The sequence below is a fragment of the Mytilus edulis genome, chromosome 3, assembly GCF_963676685.1.
Source record: "Mytilus edulis chromosome 3, xbMytEdul2.2, whole genome shotgun sequence".
NCBI lineage: Eukaryota > Metazoa > Mollusca > Bivalvia > Mytilida > Mytilidae > Mytilus > Mytilus edulis.
The window spans coordinates 5,118,218-5,139,549 of NC_092346.1; the positions used below are offsets into that span (position 1 = coordinate 5,118,218).

Genomic DNA, 21,332 nt, shown 5'->3' on the forward strand with positions numbered 1-21,332 from the left:
CTATAAAATATTCTTAAATACGAAACCAATTCATACAAAAATCAAAATGGCTACTAAAAAGAAGCAAAAAATTGTCTCAAAAGATGATTTAAGAAAATTGATGAAAGAAAAGACCTTTTCCATTAAAAGAGTGTCTAAAAAGATTGAACACCCGTTAGCAAAGTAAGGCAGTTTTTGTGCGCTAAAAACTTTGTGGTTAAAAGAAAGAATGTAGGATAAACAGTTTAATTTAAACTGTTAAAAGAGGGACGAAAGATACCAAAAGCAAAAGGACAGTCAAACTTATAAATCGAAAATAAACTGACAACGCCATAGCTAAATATGAAAAAGACGAACAGACAAACAATAGTACACATGACACAACATAGAAAACGAAAGAATAAGCAACACAAACCCTAGCTGCGGAACCGTAGCTCTTAGGTCCTTATGTTATTTTTTGACTATTTGCGGACCATAGAGCTACGGATTTTTCCTATTTCAAAACGTTCGGAATTGCGACCCAGGTTCAGGTCGCACTTATTTCCCCAAAAAATATTGTTTATAATCCATGCAAAGCTTGTCAATAAATATTGTTCGTTTCGTTAGATATTTTTCTAGAATATGACGTACCTATTTATGTTTGAATATTCATTTCCTTAACACTATTATCTAATTATTTCCATTTGTATACATTCTCCGCCTATTTTATTCGGCCATATTGAATCTCGTCGTGACGTCACGAAAATCAAGAAAAGATAACTCTTATAGGAAAACACGTGTTGGGTTGTTTACGTTGTCTTTTATTTTATTTTCATGACTTTTTGAATGAAAGTAAGTTTTATTAAAGTTAAATACTAACGGAAATAATAATTCTTTCAAGTTATTAAAAAAATTCGTATGAACTAATGTTGTAAAGTCTTAAAAACACTCGATTCTCGCTTAGAAATAAGTAAACAAACCAACACGTGTTTTTCTAAAAGAGTTATCTGTTCTTGTTTTTCGTAGGCGTTCCTTACCTCCAACATAGGAGATCGAGGATATTTGAGTTATCTTTTCTTGATTTTCGTGACGTCACGACGAGATTCAATATGGCCGAACAAAATAGGCGGAGAATGTATACAAATGGAAATAATTAGATAATAGTGTTAAGGAAATGAATATTCAAACATAAATAGGTACGTCATATCCTAGAAAAATATCTAACGAAACGAACTATATATATTGACAAGCTTTGCATGGATTATAAACAATATTTTTTGGGGAAATAAGTGCGACCTGAACCTGGGTCGCAATTCCGAACGTTTTGAAATAGGAAAAATCCGTAGCTCTATGGTCCGCAAATAGTCAAAAAATAACATAAGGACCTAAGAGCTACGGTTCCGCAGCTACACAAACCCCACCTGCCACCAAAAACTAGGGGTGATCTCAGGCGGTCTCACTAATTAGCAACAACAAGAATTTTAGCGACAACAAAAATTATTTTAGCGACAAGAAACTATTTTTTTTAATTAAAATTAATTATTGCAATAAATATTAAAAGAATATGCAAAAGAATATAATTTTAGCGACAAGAAAGTTAAAATTGATAGAAAAAAATGAAACATTATTTACATAATATTTTATAAATAATAAAGATGGCAAAGTGTGGCTGAGAGTTCTACAAACAAAGCATCGAATTGACATAACAAGAGTACACTTAGAGCATAGTATTAAGCAAATGAATCAAAATATTATATTCCATTATGCCTGCTCCATATATATCTCCATTCGTTTATTCATACTTTGACTTTGATGAAAACAGATACATACATTATCTTATACACATTCTTCATATTTAAAAATTAAAATAAGAAGCTCAATCTCTTTCTTCTTCACCATGTTCACAAATGTTTAATTTCTTCATCTATCAATATACTAATATAAACTTCACAATCTCTTTCTTCCTCACAAATGTTTCCTCTATATAATAAAACATTTTAATTAGACATATCTCCTCGTATATTAAAAAAAAAAATTAAATACAAATTTCTTTATATCTAAAAAAAAAAAATGTTTTCGTCGCTAAATAGTCTTCTTGTCGCTTCTTGTCGCTAAAATAATTCTTGTTGACGCTTGTTGTCGCTTCTTGACGCTTGTTGTCACTAATTAGTGAGACCCATCTCAGGTACTTTGGAAGGGTAAGCATATCCTGCTCCACATGTGGCACCCATTAATTTAACATTTGACATGTTTTGTCCACAGTAGTTTTAAATCCTATCAATAACGGGGTAAAAATATTCCAAACTCTACTATCACAGTAAGGCTTCTCTCAAAGATAGAAGCGAGAGAAGCTCTACTGTGATAGTTGAGTGAAGCGAGAGAAGTTCTACTGTGATAGTCGAGTTTTGTATCAAAAGCAAGAGAAGCTCTACTGTGATAGCCTGTTTGCTAAATTATATATTATGTTAATAAGAAAACAGTCACATTCATAAATTAAAATAAATAAAACATTTTTAGCTAGTACACTGCAGTGAAAAATAATAAGTGTCCCTTGTAGTCTTAAATTTTTGTGTATATCCTTCAAAAGTGTCTATATACAGATATATATATGTTGTCCAGTACAAAGATTAGTATTGCACAGCCAAGTGGGACATACTGGGTTTAACAATGTGACACTGCGTATTACCATATAGCATGTTATTTTCACCGGTGTAAATTTTCGTGATTTTCATTGAATAAGGTATTCAAAATATTTTGGTGGTTATTATTTTGGCAGATTCAAAACTTTTCTCAAAACCTTTGCATGTACACTCTAAAATTGGTGGAATTTATTTTGGTATTTTGTTTTATCTCGAAAATGTACACCCCACGAAAATAACCTGCTTTACTGTTATATAAAAAACTAGCTCGAATATCATAGAAGATTCAGTGATTAATTAACGAATAATATCATGATTTAAAAGATATATACAGGTGTAAGACTGGATGTCTTCTTGACATAGTATTATAAGTTCTGTACTTGAACGAATATGGCCAAAAAATAACACTTCTTTGTAATTGTCATTCACGTACACAGAAAAACTAATTAGTTCTAACATTATCATTTTAGGTATAACAGTTTGGACCAATTAACATGTGCTTTGTGTAATATTGTTATAAAGTCTGATGCATTGTGGGTTCCCCATTTACAAAGTCGTCAACACAAAGAGGTAAAATTTTCACAATATTTAGAATTCAATTTTGTTTTAGCTAAATACTACATGTAAATTTATAACAAAGGTCGCGTATTGATTTTTTTTTTATCTAGTTTTGATAATTAATTTTTGTTTAACAATGGCATATGAAGAGATCAAGACTTGTAAAGTTTAAATCTCAAAAAAAAAGATTTAGATATATGAATTAAAACAGTGTTCTCCCCAGGCTATTTTAGCATTGCTGTACCAGAAACTACAAAAATCCGCATTTCACAATTATTACTATAAATAAACGAATGGCACAGTAGACAGAAAAAATATACCAAAAGAGGAAACTACGCATTAACAGACTATTTGTTAGATTTCTTCGTTTAAAATACATGTCATTTTGATGTAAAGATTAGAAACAACTGGGACAAATTCATTGAGTACCATGAAACAATGAATTTCATAAGACATGATAAAGAAAAAAGTTTTAAATTGAAATTTTATTGCTATATATGATACTTTTTTGTACTAGGTATTTAGTTTTGTATATATAGAGGTTGCATAATAAACCATTCATTAATTTTACTAGTAGTTGGATATAGGTAGATTAACTGAAACCACATATATTTTTATTTGGCACAGGAGGAAAAAAATAATTCTGTAACTATAAATGTATAAAGGAAACATAAACTGAAACAACTGTTTTTATGGTTATAGTTTAATTGTATTCTCAATAATGAATTCAATAATATAAACATATATAACATAAAAGAAGAGCATTGCCGCGATGCGACAAATGACATTGCAAAAAATACAGTTATTTTGTTTACGCCAAATGTGATGCTATCCAAAATTTCTGGGGAGAACACTGATTAAAAGTGATGTGTCGTTGTAAGTAAGGCGGTTAACCACCAAAGATCACAGAGGGATCTGTTCATTTTAGGTATTGCCTCTGAACTTTAATAATATTTATTTCTTCACAAATTTTCTTTGAGAATTGATTTTGAATAGATTTTTTTCAATTCATTGTATAAAAGTTATTTGAACATTTCTGTGTGTAAAAATTTACTGTAAGACGAACTTAGACCAGACAAGATGTTTGTAAAGATTTCAAGTTATACAGATTCAAAAGTGAAGTAAAATACTGCTTCTAGACAAGTTCTAGTAAAGGTTGAATATTTACTGATCATTTCAAAGACGTTCATTTTTAATGAAGTCAATATTATAATCATGAATGAATTGTTTTCAGACGGTTGAACTTGTTAAAGCACCTGGTCCAGCAGTACAGAAAAGAAAACTCCCCCCAGAACCTGACAGTCACAACAAAAAACAGAAAGGTATGCAGATATTTTCTGAATTATTACCAAAATCAAAGATATATGTAGGGGCACATTAGGGTATAGCAGTCCAATACACAAATAACAAAATGACATCTAAACACACAGTCTTCAATATGAAACATGTTGTCCACACAATATGTCAAGTTGTAAATTCATTTATATTTTCATTTGTTTGTTCAATCCTTCCTTCGTTTTCCAGTTCTTTGTTCATTTGTTTGTTCATTCATTATTCCTTCTTTCCTTCCTATCTTTATTCATTCACTCATTCTATCAATCAATAAATATAAGACATTATAACATGAGAATCAATAAAACATACATCTTTACATAAAATTATTAAATTTAAGTTTAACAGGCGGTTAAAAGTGGACCCAGTACACAGATATTTGTGACTGTGAGAGGTTCGGATCTTTATGAGGACTACAGGATGGGGTGTTTTTAAGCTCGGGATTTTTTGGGATTGATCCTTTTTGGATTAGGGAATTCTTTTTTCTAATTTGGATATGTCGGGATTTAAATTTCTTTAAATTTGGGACCCCCCCCCCCCCCCCCCTGACTGTCAATAGTAAAATTGATAACGGCAACTCTTAAAATACTGCATTGTTATTCCTTTTCTAGTGCTAAACTGAAAATTGAACTGTTGAATATGCAAGTAACATGGACTGTTATTGCATTATGTTATTGCCAGTTACTTTTACTCATATCCACATTTGCATTACCATGAATAGTTGCATTAGAATTAAAGTTATTGATGTCAGATATACCAACCTTTTGTTCTGAACAAAAACTTGTATATGTCAAATGTTATATTTTAATTTTACAGATAATGGAAAGACGAGGGGGACTGCTGGGTAAGATTTCTGTATGGTAGTTTGTCGAAAGATTAAGTTCTAGTTATAAATGCTTACACATTTTAGGTTGATGGAGAAATACTGCAAATGCACTAAACTCTATTCAGTAAGATCAAGATTATTGAAGGTTCAATAACATTACAAAGTTCAGTAAAATCGTTAGAGAAGGCTGTATGATAAAAGCCATGAATTTGAATTTTGACCATGAAGAAATATGAGGGTCTTCCTCTTCACACTTAATGCAGAATTTACATTTGTTACACATGTCTGTTTCTTACAAAAATGTCCTTGACCTTTAAGTCTATCTTAGAGGCCATTTGTGCAGTTTTTCCATGAGTTTAATTGCCTAAATCAGACATATAAAATATTATAAGATAAAGTTAAGAAATATTTCTCAATAATGTTTTGTATGCCAGTTTGCCGTAAACAATATGTTTGATTAACTTATATTTAAGATTACCAGCTAATTTTTATGATAACACATCAAAGAAAACAGCTTTAAGTTTGGCTGATTACTCGTCTGATGAAGAAAGTGAAGAAGATGAATCAACTGCAGCAAAAACAACAACTACAACATCAGCATCAACATCAAACCTGGGTCATCCTTCATTGCCAGCAGGTAAACTAGGCTGAAATTATCTCCCTTCACTTTCGACATAATGACTATCTCCATGTACAAATCATGCAGAAAAAAACAACAAAATAACGTCCCATCACTTTAGAGGCAATACAAATTGTTCGCATTTTCATTAGTACCAGGTGGCTATAGATAACACTTATCTAACAAATCATCTATAGAAAAATATCAACAACAAAAATATCAAACCCAGGTCATCCTTCATTACCACTAAACTAGGCTTGAATTACATCCCATCATTTTAAAGGCAACTTCAAACCTGGGCCACCTTTCTTTTAACCATAATGTAAACTAGGCTTTAATTTCCTCCCTTCATTGTAGAGACAATACAAATTTTCACATTTTCTTTAGTACCGTTTAGCTATTGATTAGGATTATCTCCCTTACATAAAAAAAAATATAAACAATAACACCATCAAACCTGGCCTGCTCTTCATTTTACCAATAGGTAAACTTCCATTAAAATACCTCCCATAACTATAGATGCAATACATTGAAGTTGTAAAACTTTCCTTAGTACCAAAGTAATCAAAAAGCTTCAAGTCATTCCTGCATACCTTGGTAGCTCTTGTTAATAAGATGATCACTTCTCATACCTCCTTACAAAGCTATTACTGGGTATCATCCCTATTGCCAGGTAGAATTGATCAGTTCGCTAAACAATACCAACAAGAAAGCTGGACTATCTTTTATTTATTCTTTTAAGAAATTGAGACAGGTTCCCTTTTCTGAACTAACAACAAACCTTCATAAATTTTCATTTCCACTGAATAAATTAGAATAACTTCCTATAATAGTACCATTGTATTTACACATGCTGATACCAATATGTTTACTGTACTACAATTTAACTTAAATTTAGAAACCCCCGCAACCTGATATTAGCCCTGGTAATAATTGGATCTTAAGATGTCTTTTGTGGTTAAGTGTTTTTGGATTGTTGTCCCATTGCATAATAATGAACTCTCTCCAAAGGAGTCATTGCAATTCTTTTTAATAACTATATCAAACTTGCAATTTTGAGGTACATGTATTAGTGACTGGTATTGCTTAAAAGTTAACAATGTCATGATTTGTCAGAGAAAGTCAGCAGGAGTCTTCAGTAATCAGAATTTTATTTTACAGACTTTTTTGACAGTGGTGACAAACCTGAAGTAGAAGATGAACCCAAAGAAAAGGTCATGGCTGATGTCCTTCCTGAAGGATTTTTTGATAACCCTAAACAGGATGCCAAGGTCAGTCATTCTAAACTTTGTAAGCTTAAAGAGTGCATGCAGACTGTAGGTCCTTTCTTAATATTTTTAATGACTTTAAAGAACAGCTAGTGATAAGGCTCTATAAGATTATTATAAAGGTTGAGTGGCATTTTTGAGTGTACAACAACACTTTATTATACAAACAACATATAATACACAATGGGACCTCATTCAGGGTGTTGGTTCATTTTGATACCAAACTAGTATCCATGTCTGATTATTACTTTTTTATATTTGAGTGTCACTGATGAGTCTTTTGAGTCAATATAAGGGAAATTGATCTGGCTGTCATACAGGTGGGAGGTTTATCTAGCTATAAAACCAGATTTAATCCACCATTTTCTTCATAAGAAAATGCCTGTACCAAGTCAGGAATATGACAGTTGTTATCACTTCGTTTGATGTGTTTCAGTTTTTGATTTTGCCATTCGATTAGGGACTTTCTCTTTTGAATTTTCCTTAAAGTTCAGTATTTTTGTGATTTTACTTTATTGTAAATGAAACACGCAAATACAAAATTTCAATCGTGGTATCTTTGATGAGTTAATTATCATAGTTAATTCTCCTTGTAACAAATTAATTAAAACAAAATCTTTTGAAGGTTTAGGATAAAGTTATGGACATAAATTAAGCTGCAAATTGTTTTCAATATCTGACTTTATCGTTTCTGGGTTATAAATTTGCCCATTTCTAAATTTAAAATTGGTATGTTATATATAAATCAATTATCCAGTCAGTTATGAAATTATTAAACAATTTGGTTTGTTAGACTAATAAGACAATCTTCCAAACTAAATATAAAACATATTTTTCTGTATAGAATGTATTAAATCTGATTTTAGAAGTGTTGTTTATATCAATATGAATAATATGGAATGATATGTTCATTACGGTGAAAAGGTGGCGGATCCAGCAATTTTTAAAAGGGGTTCCCAACCCAGAATGAAGGGAGAGTTCCAATTATAAGTTTTCATTCAAATGCATTGATTGTAACAAAAGGGGGGTTATAACCCAGTGGACCCCCCTAAATCCATTACTGGTGAGAAATATCACATGGTAGAAATGTTTAAATGATATATCTTTTGTTAAACAGGTTAGAAAAGTGGAATATAGAGACAAGATGGAGGATGAATGGGAAATGTTCCAGAAAGCAATGAAGGAAGAAAATCATGTTAGTAATTGTTTAATGTAAATTCAGAAATTATTGCGTGCATTTATTATTGTGATTTTGTCATTTTAGACTAAAATGAGATTTTAATTTTTTGCGATATTCAGAAAAATCCTGTTCATATAAAAAAAAATCAAAATGTGAGTTTTAATTATTGCGATGATAACCCTGTCGAATTTTCGCAATAATAAACACTTTGCAATAATTTCTGAATTTAAAGTATCTTTATGATAATTATCAGTAGACTTGTAAAAATGCTGCATTTTAATAATTGTACGTTGTTAGTGAAGCAAACAAAATTTCACTGTGCAAACAAGAAAATCATCATTAATTTATGAAATATGTCTTATTTTTTTAATTTGATTCAATGAAGATCATGCAAATGAAATAGATTTATCATTTGAAAATTTAATGTTCATAGAGCTCTACATTTTATACCTTTACTTTTTATTTATTTACTGACTTCAATCAGTTTCATTACCCCAAGAATGTTATTAATAATTTATAGTTTATGATGATTTAATTTTCAGTATTTATATATTACAGATTTTTAATGCAAATTACTTTTATCCAGGGCAAGCGAAGTCCATTTCTTATGAAAAAGTGTTCAACAACTTTGTATAGACTTATAATATGTAAAGACCAATTTTTTAAGGAGCCTTTTCAGTTGGCATGTTATTTTTGAAATGTTATAACCCCGGAACATTTTTCTTTATGATTGTCAGGTATCAGAAGCCATAGTAGAAGAAGAAGATGAGCAGATAAATGTAGACAGAAATATAGAGGAAATAGATGATCAAATGTAAGTACACTTTTAAAACAAAACTTTGGCTGAGGAGTATTTTGTCATTTTGTTTGCCTGCCATGGACACCCACATCTGTCCACTGTTATTTAACTCTAATTTTGAAGAAAAAAAATAATACAAAAGTCAAATATTTTTCATGGTAATTTAGCTGCAAGTCTCATAATAACAAAAAAATAAAACAAGTCATGTTTAATCCATAAAGTGGTTATTTTGTGTTTAATAGATATAAGAAGATGTGGTATGAGTGCCAATAAGAAAACTTTCCATCCAAGTCACAATTTGTAAAAGCAAAATCATTAAAGGTCAAAGTACTCTCTTCAACACAAAGCCTTGGCTTTTTTCAACACTAATTTGCTATTTCTTTGAGGTCTGGATTATTAGTAGAGGAAGCCAGAGCGGCCGTAGAAAACCTTGGACCTTCGATAGGAAAACTGACAATCCTTGTCAATTGAGATTGGAGTGGAGGGCACCTGCCACATGCAGGATTCAAACTCACATCCGCAGTGTTGACAGGCTAGTGATACAGTAGTTGACTACTTAGACCACGGTCACCAATGCCCCTGCATCAACTGAACATACGGATCCAGAAAGATGCTGGGGAAATGATAAAACACTTCCTGATCAAATTAAGACTTCATTGTGCATGTCTGTCTGACAGAGTTCACTGACCTTGACCTAATTTTTTTTGCTCATTCGTCAATATTAAGTTTTCATGTATGTTTTTCAGATACTAAAAGCAATAGGTCACCTGTATTTAGTGTATGGAAAGATTGCATGAGGAACATGTTTTCTGACAGGGTTCATTTGACCTTAACCTAGCATAAATAGTTCATTGGTCAATGTCTAGTTTTCATAATAAAATTTGTTTTCTCATGTACTATAAGCAATAGGCTTACTATATTTGGTGTACAGTATGCTGCTACATAAACAAACAATCATCTCTCTAGTTGTTTATATTATTTGAAATGAAATTTTTTTTAAATATTATGATAATACCTTTATTCTTTTATTTACAGAAATCGTTGGAAAGAAGTTAATGACTTAACAATAAAGAAAGAAGAAATGCCTCATAAATCTGACAATAAATCATCTGATAGTGATAATGATAGTGATATAGACCTTGATAACATGGAGGATTTGTTAGATTGGCGGGCTAAAAAAGTCAAAATAAAGAAATGACAAGGTCACTGTTTTAGTTATTATCAAACAGTCTATATACATAAGAAGATGTGGTACGAGTGCCAATGAGAAAACTCTCCATCCAAGTCACAATATGTAAAAGTAAACCATTGTAGGTAAAAGTACGGTCTTCAACACAGATCCTTTGCTCACAGTGAACAGCACGCTATAAAGGGCCCTAAAATGACTAGTGTTAAACAATCCAAACAGCAAAACCAGCTGGCTAATCTATATGAGAAAAGAAAAACACTGATAAATCAAATCATGTTATTTCTAAAGCGTCATAAGTACAGTCATTTATGGGGCTAGAAGGAAAGGAAGTTTTACTTTTTGACTTGGATTGGCGCAAATAACGCTAAAAAACTCTAAGGTCTGATCCACCAGTACTCACAGTTTTTATATGACCACAAAAATTTTAAAAAATTTGGTCATATATTGGTATGTCGGCGTCGTCTGTGTTGTCTGAAGACGGATTGTTTCCGGATAATAACTTTTGAATAAGTATAAAGAAAAAAAACCTTCTGCAGTCGTCTAAAGCTGTGCCCTGCAGAGCATCTTGTTTAAAGCTAGTTCAAAGCAAATAACAACAAATAAACAATTCATGGAATCCAAGACTAAGAATATAAAAACTACAGATATAGGGTAACCATCCATGACACATAATAAGTACCTGCAAAGCAAAAAACACAAAAAAGAATGTTTATTTCATGTACTCAAAATTACTAAAAGAAAGTATGTTCCTTGTGGAATATTTAAAGGCTCCTCATATAGCTCAAAGTATGTGACTGTTGTCATTTATTAGTATTTTTTGCTGTGCAGGTACTAATTTTGTGTCATTAAGCTAATTTTATACATAGGTAAAGTATGTTCCCTATTGGAATTTTTAAAACAAGGATTTAAATATATTGCAAGTACATATGTCAGCTATTAAGATCATTTGTGAACTACAAAAATTAACAACTCAGGACAAAGAAAATAAAGGAATTTCATTATCATCTTGAGCTGTATAAAAAATAAAAAGCAGGAATTGCTAAACACCAGAGTTAACCCCCATTTTTTGGAGGGATTGATTTGTGTTGCTCAGTTTTTGTCTTGCCTTTACATAGTCAATAAGCGAGACATAGGTATGCTGTTTGTCAACAATGTTTTAGTTTGTGACTAGGTCCAGTTTATGGTGAACGATGATAGTTCAATGATATTTAGTATGCAGTTGTAGAAGAATTTGCACATCTTATTACCAAGGCAATTTTTTAGCCCCGCCACCTCAGTCATTGTCTATCAACTTTAAAACTTTGTTTAGTTTACATGTATTAGTTTGTGATTAGGTCTGTTTATGGGGAACCACAAGTGGTAGGTCAATGCTATTTTGTATGCTGTTCGTTTAAGCATTGGCGTATCTCATTTCCTTGAAGATTAATAGACCCTTCCCCTTCAGTCATGGTCTATTGCCTTTGAAATTTTTGCTTCTTTACTTGTATTAGTTTGTAGACAGGTCAGTTTATGGGGAACCACAAGTGGTAAGGTCAATGATATTTTGTATGCAGTTGTATAAGCATTGGCACATCTACTTACCATGGAGATTTTTTTGGCTTCGTCCTCTCAGTCGTGGTCTATTGACTTTGAATCTTTTGCTTAGTTTACATGTCTTAGTTTTTTTGTGATTAAGTCAGTTTAAGATTAACCACTAATGTTTATTTGAATGATATTTGGTATGCAAATGATTTGGCATTTTCAAGTTTCATTTCCATGGAGATTATATAATCCCACACCCTCATTATGGTTCATTGACCTTGAAACTTTTACATAGTTTACAAGTTAATGTTTGTGTTTAGGTTTGTTTAAAGGGTACGACTTATGAGATTTCAGTGGTATTTGGTATGCAGTTGTATAAGCATTGGTTTATCTCATTTCCAGGGAGATTGTTTAGCCCTGTACCTTCAGCCATGGTTCATTGACTTTGAATATTTGCATAACTTAACATATTAAAGTATTGCGATTTCAATTTCAACGTATGCATTATCAAAATAACAAATAGACGAAACATAATCTCTGTTTTAGCAGCTTATTTAGTTTGTCTTTTTGTTTCACAAAGTTCTTCAACATCGTACTGATTTTGGCATTTTTAACTTTTTTTATTCGAGCTTCACTTATAAGTTAAATATTGCTTCACTTCATGAATGAAAAGGGTTTTCATGATGAGTTTATTTACAAACAGTGGTTAGAGGTCACTGCTGGTGGAGGTGTCCTCCCCAAGGGTATCTCACCATCCCAGTTGTGAAGACTTCTGTGTTGACATGAAATATCATTGAAATGGTCATAATTACAAATTAACTGTTTGCAAAACTTTAATTTTTCGAGAAACGAAGGATTTTCTTCTCCAGGAATTGATAACCTTATATGCATTTGGCAAAAACTTTCGAAATTTTGGATCCTCAATGCTCTTCAACATTATACATTATTTGATCTTTTTATCTTTTTTGAGCCTGCATCATTGATTAGTCTTTTCTAGACAGAACGTGCATCTGGCGTAGAAAAAAATTCAAACCCTTGTATCTGTGATGAGTTTATTGGAAGGAACTAGAAATTTGAAATGAAGTTATTGTTCCATGACAATGAATTTCAAATCAACTGAAAATGTTGAGGAGGAATTTGTCATTCTAACTTTTGTTTGTTAACTCCTTTAAATTTGTGAAAGATAGAGAATAACTTGCACATACTATTTATATGAGGTGTAAGATATCTCTTGACCTCAGTATAATGTAATATAATAATTTTATATAATTTGAGGCAACATATAGTTTAATGATGTTCTAAGCGCTTCTATTTTGCACATTTCCCCCTTTTTTATGAGTTGGCCACATGTGGTTGCTAATTCCAAAATTAATCTTTTATTAATTGTTATCCTACTTCCAACTTTTTTGTTAACCACCTATTTTCCACAGTCCACCTTTTTTACCGCCTTTACCCCACATTTCCCTTTTATTAACCCCTATATCTCACACAACAGAATCGTTACCCCCTCAAATATAAAGAGAAGGCTATTCCAAAAGATATTAATTCTCTTTACGAGACACTGGTTTCAACGTTATACTTCATTAGGCATTCTTTTAATCCCCTACCAACGAAGTCGAAGGAAACTTAAGGTATGCACTCTGTCCGTCTGTCTGCCCCTCCGTCAGTCCGACAAATCAGTTATCCAGACTTTTTTCTTCATGCTTGAAGATATATTTATTTGTTTAATCATGTCAAGTTACAGGTCACGTTCAATTTTCACGATTTTAGCTTTTTCCTTGTTCAGTTAAAGCCGTTCTCTAGAATTAAATTTTTAATGAAATACTTATTTTAATCAAAATTACTAGATTTCTGGTCAAAAGGAAATAATTCATTTTTTAAAATATGTTTAAATGACAAGTTGGACTTTTTCCTTTTCTTTGGTAAATTGTTTGAAGAATTAAGTGGTAGGTTTGTTTGTTTTCTGAAAAAAATTCCAGAATGCTATATTTTTTATTCTTATTCGACTGCAAAAAAATTAGGGATCGTATAATGGTATGATGTCGTGGTCCGACGACACATTTGGTTTCCGGACAATAACTTTAGTTTAAGTGACTGGATCTTAAGAATTATGGTCTTTGGACATAGCAAATTCACTTAAATTATCAGTTTTCAACAGGTTTTTGCCATGCCTGAATATATTGACTTGATATTTTTATTTAGTTTACCATGACACATTATAGATCAAGTATAAAATCTATGCAATGTTAACATTGCCCAAAAAAAAATTAAAATCACAAAAATGCTTACATTGTGTCATAGATTAAATTTATTCGTTCATTGTTTGTTAACTTGTTTTGTTAATTTGTTCTTTGATTAAGCTACGCCATTTTAATTGACATTTTAAAGTGTGTCTTAATTTCTATGTTGTGATTTAACACTTTTGTTTCAGGTAAATGTGAAGGTTGACTCCTTTTAAAAGTTTAAACCTGCTTCATTTGTTTGCACCTGTCCTAAGTGAGGAACCTGTTGTTCAGTGGTTGTCGTTTGTTGATGTAGTTTTTATATAGATTAGACCGTTGTTTTTTCTATTTGAATAGTAATGTTTGGGCCCTTTATAGCTTGTTGTTCAAACCAAAGCTCCGTGTCGAAGGCCGTACATTGGTCTAAAATGGTTTACTTTTACAAATTGTGACTTAGATGGAATGATGCCTCAGCGTCCCTCATACCACATCTTCTTATATCTTTTAGAGTTGTGGTACCCGATCTTTTCTCTTTATGGCACTAAAATACTAAGGCTATCTCAGGAATAGATTGCATTGGCTGTATTTGACAAAACTTTTAGGAATTTTTGGTCTTAAGTGCTTTTCAACTTCGTTCTTTATTTGGCCTTTTAAAAAAATATTCGAGCGTCACTTATGAGTCTTTTGTAGACATAACGCGCGTCTGGCGCAAATATAAAATTTCAATCCTGGTATCTATGATGAGTTTATTCACAAACACAGGGTCGATGCCATTGCTGGTGGAGTTTTAATTCCCCGAATGTATCACCAGCCCAGTAGTCAGAACTTTTCTGTTGACTTGAATTATCATTGACATGGTCATAAATATAAATTAACTGTACAGAAAACTTAAAATACAAAGGCTGTTCTGCCTCGAGAATAGATTGCCTTGACTGTATTTGGCAAAACGCATAGGAATTTTGGTCCTCAGTACTCTTCAACTTCGTACTTATTTGGCCTTTTCAACATTTGTTTTTATCATTCGAGCAAAATGCGCGTCTGGCACAAACATAAAATTGCAATCTTGGTATCTATGTTGAGTTTATCAACGATAGTATGTGTCTTTATGTTTTGATAGTATGTGCGCCCGTATACCAGATGAAAGTTTGATTTAAAATAAACTCATAATAGATATCAGATTTGTATATACGCCAGACGTGCGTTTCGTCTACAAAAGACTTATCAGTGACGCTCCAATCCCCAAAAGTAAAAAAAGCCAACTAAGTAAGAAGTTGAAGTGTATTGAGGACCAAAATTCCTAAAAGTTTTGCCAAATACAGCTAAGGTAATCTATCCCTGAGGTAGAAAAGCCTTAGTATTTCAAAAATTCTAAATTTGTAAACAGTTAATTTATAAAAATAACCATATCAATGATAATTCATGTCAACACAAAAAGTGCTGACTACTGGGCTGGTGATACCCTTGGGGAAATAAATCTCCACCAGCAGTGGCATGCTCTTCAACTTTGTACATGTTTAGCTTTATCAATATTTCGATTTGAGCGTCACTGATGAGTCTTATGTAGACGAAACGCGCGTCTGGCGTACTAAATTATAATCCTGGTACTTTTTATAACTATCGACCCAGTGGTTGTAAATAAACTCATAATAAATATCAGAACAAAATTTTGTATATACACCAGACGCGCGTTTCGTCTACAAAAGACCCATCAGTGACGTTCCAATCCCCAAAAGTAAAAAAAAGCCAAATAAGTACGAAGTTGAAAAGCATTGAGGACCAAAATTCATAAACGTTTTGCCAAATCCAGCTAATCTATGCCTGAAGTAGAAAAACCTTAGTATTTCAAAAATTCTAAATTTGTTAATTTATTAAAATAACCATATTAATGAGAATTCATATCAACGCAAAAAGTGCTGACAACTGGGCTGGTGATACCCTCGGGGAAATAAATCTCCACCAGCAGTGGCATCGACCCAGTGGTTGTAAATAAACTCATATTAGATATCAGGACAAAATTATTTAGTTCACCATGAAGTGGTCACATCAATTTGAACCCATGTTCACTATTTGTAAACTTTTTATACCATCGCAAAATATTTTTTCCTTTGACCATATATACACCATATTCAAAATTGCACTAAATCGGTGAGGTGAAAAAGAAGATTATATCAGACTGAATGAATTTATGATCTATTTTAAGAAAATAAAATAACAACACGGTATAGTATTTAGGACATTTAACACCATCCAATTCAATTGGGTTGGAAGTAAACATGTTTATCTACATCCATTGTTTTATTCCTAGTATTTTACATTTGTCCTTCACGTTGAAGTTTAACGGAAAAAAGGATGACTGAATATTAGATTTACTTGATTTAAGCAAGACATGTATATATTTATCAAAGGTACCAGGCTTATAATGTGATACGCCAGACGCACGTTTCGTCTACATAAGACTCATCAGTGACGCTCAGATAAAAAAAAGATAGCAAGACAAACAAGAATAAAGTGGAAAAGCATTGAAGACCAAAATTCCAAAAAGTTATGCCAAATACGACTAAGGTAATATATGACTGGAATGAGTAAACCCTTAGTATTTCGAATAATTAATACTTTTGCAAAGAGTAAATTCATTAAAAAGAAAATTATCACATAATCGACACAAGACTAACTAGTGACGCTCAGATTGAAAAAGTTCCAAAGCCAAAACAATTACAAATTTGAAGAGCATTGAGGACCAAAAGTTCCAAAAAGTTGTGACCAATACGGCTAGGGTAATCTGCCTGGGATAAGAACATCTTTATTATTTAGAATACTCTATACTTTTGTAAACAGTAAATTTTATAAAATGACTATATAATAGATATACAAGATAAAACCGAAGTGGTGACTAACTACAGAATAAAAACGAATATATTACATAAAACAACATGAACCAATACAAACAAATACACAGCCGAGCTAGCCAAAGTCACCAACGCACAAAGTGACAAAATATACCTGTTTTGCACTAGAATTGATACCCCTAATATTACAATCCTCCCTCCCCATTGGTATAGATACGGCGCCTGATCAAATAGAAGTCCACTAGGTAGGAAACACGCAAAAGAAAGGGGGAAAAAATAATTAAAAACTATGACCATGAAAAGATGAGCAGACTATCTACAGTACACACCACTCTGATATTTAGATCTCTCAATTACAACCAGATTGGAGAAATCGCAGGTTTTTTTAAACGGAAAATAATTAAAATGAGACTTAACAATAGTTAAGCGGTGTTCACAACACACAAACTTATTGGAAATATGTAAACAGATTAAACACGGGGTGCATTTCTTTCTAACACAAACGATGCAAACTGCTAAGCGCGCACATGTGTTGATCATTTGTTTCTAACATACGTTTGCAAAGATTACATAAACTTTGACAAACTATGCACTCGCTATAAATGCGTCTTCTGTTTGACGTTCATCGATGTATTTGTTACAACGTTTGTAAAAAGTCTGTTTATCAACAGCATGTGCATCATGCATTATTGAAAGTTCAAACAGGATCCGTTAACACTGATTAATCTATTTGAAAATGTCTGTACCAAGTCAGGCATATGACAGTTTTTGTCCATTCGTTTTTGATGTGTTTTGTTATTTGATTTTACCATGTGATTATGGACTTTCCGCATTGATTTTCCTGTAAGTTCAGTATTTTTGTGATTTTACTTTTTTTGTAGATTTAGAAAGCAACAACAAACACCACACAACGTTTACAAAATTATAAGAAATGCACTCACAATATCGCAGAGAATCGTATGAACTCAAAACGGAACCAGACATGGTTCTTCGACTTTATTAGAGTGTCCTGCATCACGAACCATGCAAAATCAGACTTTTAAGCGAAATATGCTACTAAAAGGGATGTTTTTCTTTAGGTATCAGAATTTTGTTTAATATAAATTATAAATCACGAATTGCATAATAAAAATAAGAAAAGCCGACTTTATATTGACATATACTCCGCATATTTTTTATTAAAAATCTGTCAAATTAAAAAAGAAATCTATATATAAAAAAATTTCCTCAAAGTATCTGAAAATTCGTGGAAAAATAATAATGTCTATGAGACGAATTGCATAATGAAAACTATAAAAGACTTATATCTGACAAATTGTAAAAAGAAATCTATGTATAACAATTGGCCTTTAGGAAGGAATTTCTTGGAACAGTTTTGTTTAACTGCGTATATAATCAAACCTGTCAATAAATCTGCATTATTTAGATCGTAGCGCGGAAGGATCTGCCAGGTAGGATTTTTTTCTTTGTTTTCATGTAATTTAAAAAGTTTACAAATAATTTAATGTAAAGGCACTGTCTTATTTTAACATAATGTATTCTAGATGTATTTTGCTTTTATAAATTAGGATGTATACCTTTAAAACGTATACACTATATATCATATTCATATTAAGAAAGGTTTGGCTTGTTGTTTTTGCTATTAAAATAGTACGTTGACTGAATGGACAAAAGTAAAGTACTTCTTAAAAAAAAGAAGAAACAGAACCCCTTTAAAAAAGTCTAAAATAAATCATTTAAATGGCATTGGCTCGATAATATGTAACTTCGTTTCGTGTGCATTTTAGTCTTGATGCCATATAATTTACTATCGAGTTGACTTCCGAAGGTCATATAAGCGATATAGTTTTACACTAGTGGTAATTTATTGGGCCTTTTATAGCTTGTTGTTCGGTGTGAGCCTAGGCTCTGTGTTGAAGGCCGTACCTTGGCCTATATTGGTTTACTTTTATAAATGGTTACTTGGATACAGAGTTGTCTCATTGACACTCATACCACATCTTCCTGCATCTATATCTATATAAATATAGATATAAATACAAATAAAAATACAAAACGAACACGTGCAATTTGATTTTTCTATGTCTGTTTAATTTCATAATATAGATTAAAATTGTATATTAATCATCGTTTTTACTTAATAAGAATGATTTTTGTGGATCGAATCAGTCAATCAAATGATTTACCTTTGTTTCACTTTCAATGTAGTACCACTGTTTTAATGAAAAAAATAACCTTTATATGTAACGTCTTGGGTGATTGTATTATAATAAACTCATCATAGATACCAGAAATAAAATTTTACACTTACGCCAGACGCGCGTTTCGTCTACAAAAGACTCATCAGTGACGCTCGAACCAAAAAATGTTTAAAAGGCCAAATAAAGTACGAAGTTGAAGAGCATTGAGGACCAAAAATTCCTAAAAGTTTCGCTAAATACATATATTCTTGAGGTAGAAAAGCCTGAACGATGGTTTATTTTTGTCTAAAGTAAACTACAACTTTACAATATTTGACTGAAAATATTTATCATGAATGTTTTTTTATTAATAAAGGCAACAGTAGTATACCGCTGTTCAAACTCATAAATCCATGGACAAAAAACAAAATCGGGGTAACAAACTAAAACTGAAGGAAACGCATAAATATAAGAGGAGAACAACGACACAACACTACAATGTAACTAACACACACAGAAACGGACCAAGCATCAGACAAAATCCCACGAGAATAACAAATATAACATCAAAACCAAATACTTGAATTTGGGATAGACAAGTACCGTGACACGTCTTATCGTATTAAACGTGTTAATATTCTGGACGATTTACTAAATAAGCATGTAAAGCTGTTTCTAACAAACAACTTGACTTTTTCATCGACATGTTAAACATTTAAACGATAGTATATGCAATTCAGCACACTTCATCACACTTTATCCTCAGCGTAACTACCATCGCACTTTGGTGGAGCTGTAAACAAGATAGCGTAACAATGCCGCCATCACATTTCAGCGTGATATAAAAAAGCACTTCAACTTCAAATTATCTTACTTCAGCGTGACAATCACGGTTCAAATTCCTACATATATTGTGTAAAAAAATCAGGTATAAAACACCTTCACCAGTCTTATGCCAAGTCAGGAAAATGGCCATTGTTATATTACAGTTCATTTCTCTGTGTGTTACATTTTAACGTTGTGTTTCCGTTGTGTCGTTTGTTTTCTCTTATTTTTGAGTGTGAATTCACATTACTATAAGACGTGTCACGGTACTTATCTATCCCAAATTCATGTATTTGGTTTCGATGTTATATTTGTTATTCTCATAGGATTATGTCTAATGCTTGGTCCGTTTCTGTGTGTGTGTTACATTTTAATGTTGTGTCGTTGTTCTCTTATATATCCCTCAGTTTTAGTTTGTTACCCCGATTTTGTTTTTTGTCCATGGATTTATGAGTTTTGAACAGCGGTATACTACTGATGCCTTTATTTATGGAATATCAGTATGTCCCTAATATCGTTACTACAGGCTTGTCCCCGTCTCCCAATTGTGACCAACCAAATTAGACATATTAACGGGTTTGTACTAACACAATCATCACGACGGTTGCTATATGCGGATCAGGATCTGTTTTCCCTTCCGGAGCACCTGAGATCCATCTTAGTTCGTGATATGGGTCTTATTGCTCATTCTTAAGTTTCATATGTTGTGTTTTATGCACTATTCTATGTTTGTCTTTTTCTTTTTTAACCATAGCGTTCCTAGTTTATTTTCGACAAATGATTTGGAATGTCCCTCAGGTATCTTCTTTTACACTTGCTTCGGAGTCAAGAGGCCCCCTCTGGTTATTGAGGGGTTGAACGTGTTGCTCAATCATGGATATTGTTTGTGTGCAATTATGTTTTAGTTTGTTGACTTTTGGATTGCAACGTTTTATACGTTACTTTATATTTAACATTGATCTTATTTCTAGACTTTAACAAATGTACAATTCTACACTTGTACGTAGAAATGATTATCATGAAATTTTATATCAGATTATGAGTAATTCTGCAGAAAGATAAATATTAATTATCTTCTTTTTTTTAGTTTTACAAAGAAAGAAACTTTAAAAAAAAATATACTTCATACAAATACTAACAATAAAACCGTTTAATGGAGGTTTACGAAGTATTAGGTACACTAAGCCAGCTTCTGTTCCGACTTTTAGGTTCAACGATTAGGATGAAACCAAATCAAGGTAACTAAGAAAAACGAACGGATTCGCATGCACTCCTAAAAGAGCTAGAAAGGGTTCTTCAAAAAGGTAAGTAACATCAGCCATGCGATCGAATCTACACTTATTTATCATAATCTGTAAATAATTCAGTGA

General features: G+C 32.0%; 1 protein-coding gene across 1 annotated transcript; it reads left to right on the forward strand.

Moving 5' to 3' along the window:
- Positions 1–25: 25 nt before the first annotated feature.
- Positions 26–10,385, forward strand: LOC139515666 (zinc finger protein 830-like). The gene is made up of 9 exons (XM_071305301.1): positions 26–162; positions 3,068–3,167; positions 4,390–4,477; positions 5,304–5,331; positions 5,787–5,950; positions 7,094–7,203; positions 8,318–8,395; positions 9,118–9,194; positions 10,215–10,385. Exons 1-9 carry the CDS (start codon positions 47–49, stop codon positions 10,375–10,377), a joined length of 924 nt encoding a protein of 307 aa, XP_071161402.1. The 5' UTR covers positions 26–46; the 3' UTR covers positions 10,378–10,385.
- The last annotated feature ends 10,947 nt before the right edge of the window (positions 10,386–21,332 follow it).

Excerpts from the sequence above, each read along its gene's own strand:
- LOC139515666 (XM_071305301.1), top strand. The coding sequence starts at position 47 with ATGGCTACTAAAAAGAAGCAAAAAATTGTCTCAAAAGATGATTTAAGA. Across the intron at positions 163-3,067 it reads ATTGAACACCCGTTAGCAAA|GTATAACAGTTTGGACCAAT; the intron begins GTAAGGCAGTTT and ends TTATCATTTTAG. Across the intron at positions 9,195-10,214 it reads GAGGAAATAGATGATCAAAT|AAATCGTTGGAAAGAAGTTA; the intron begins GTAAGTACACTT and ends TTTTATTTACAG.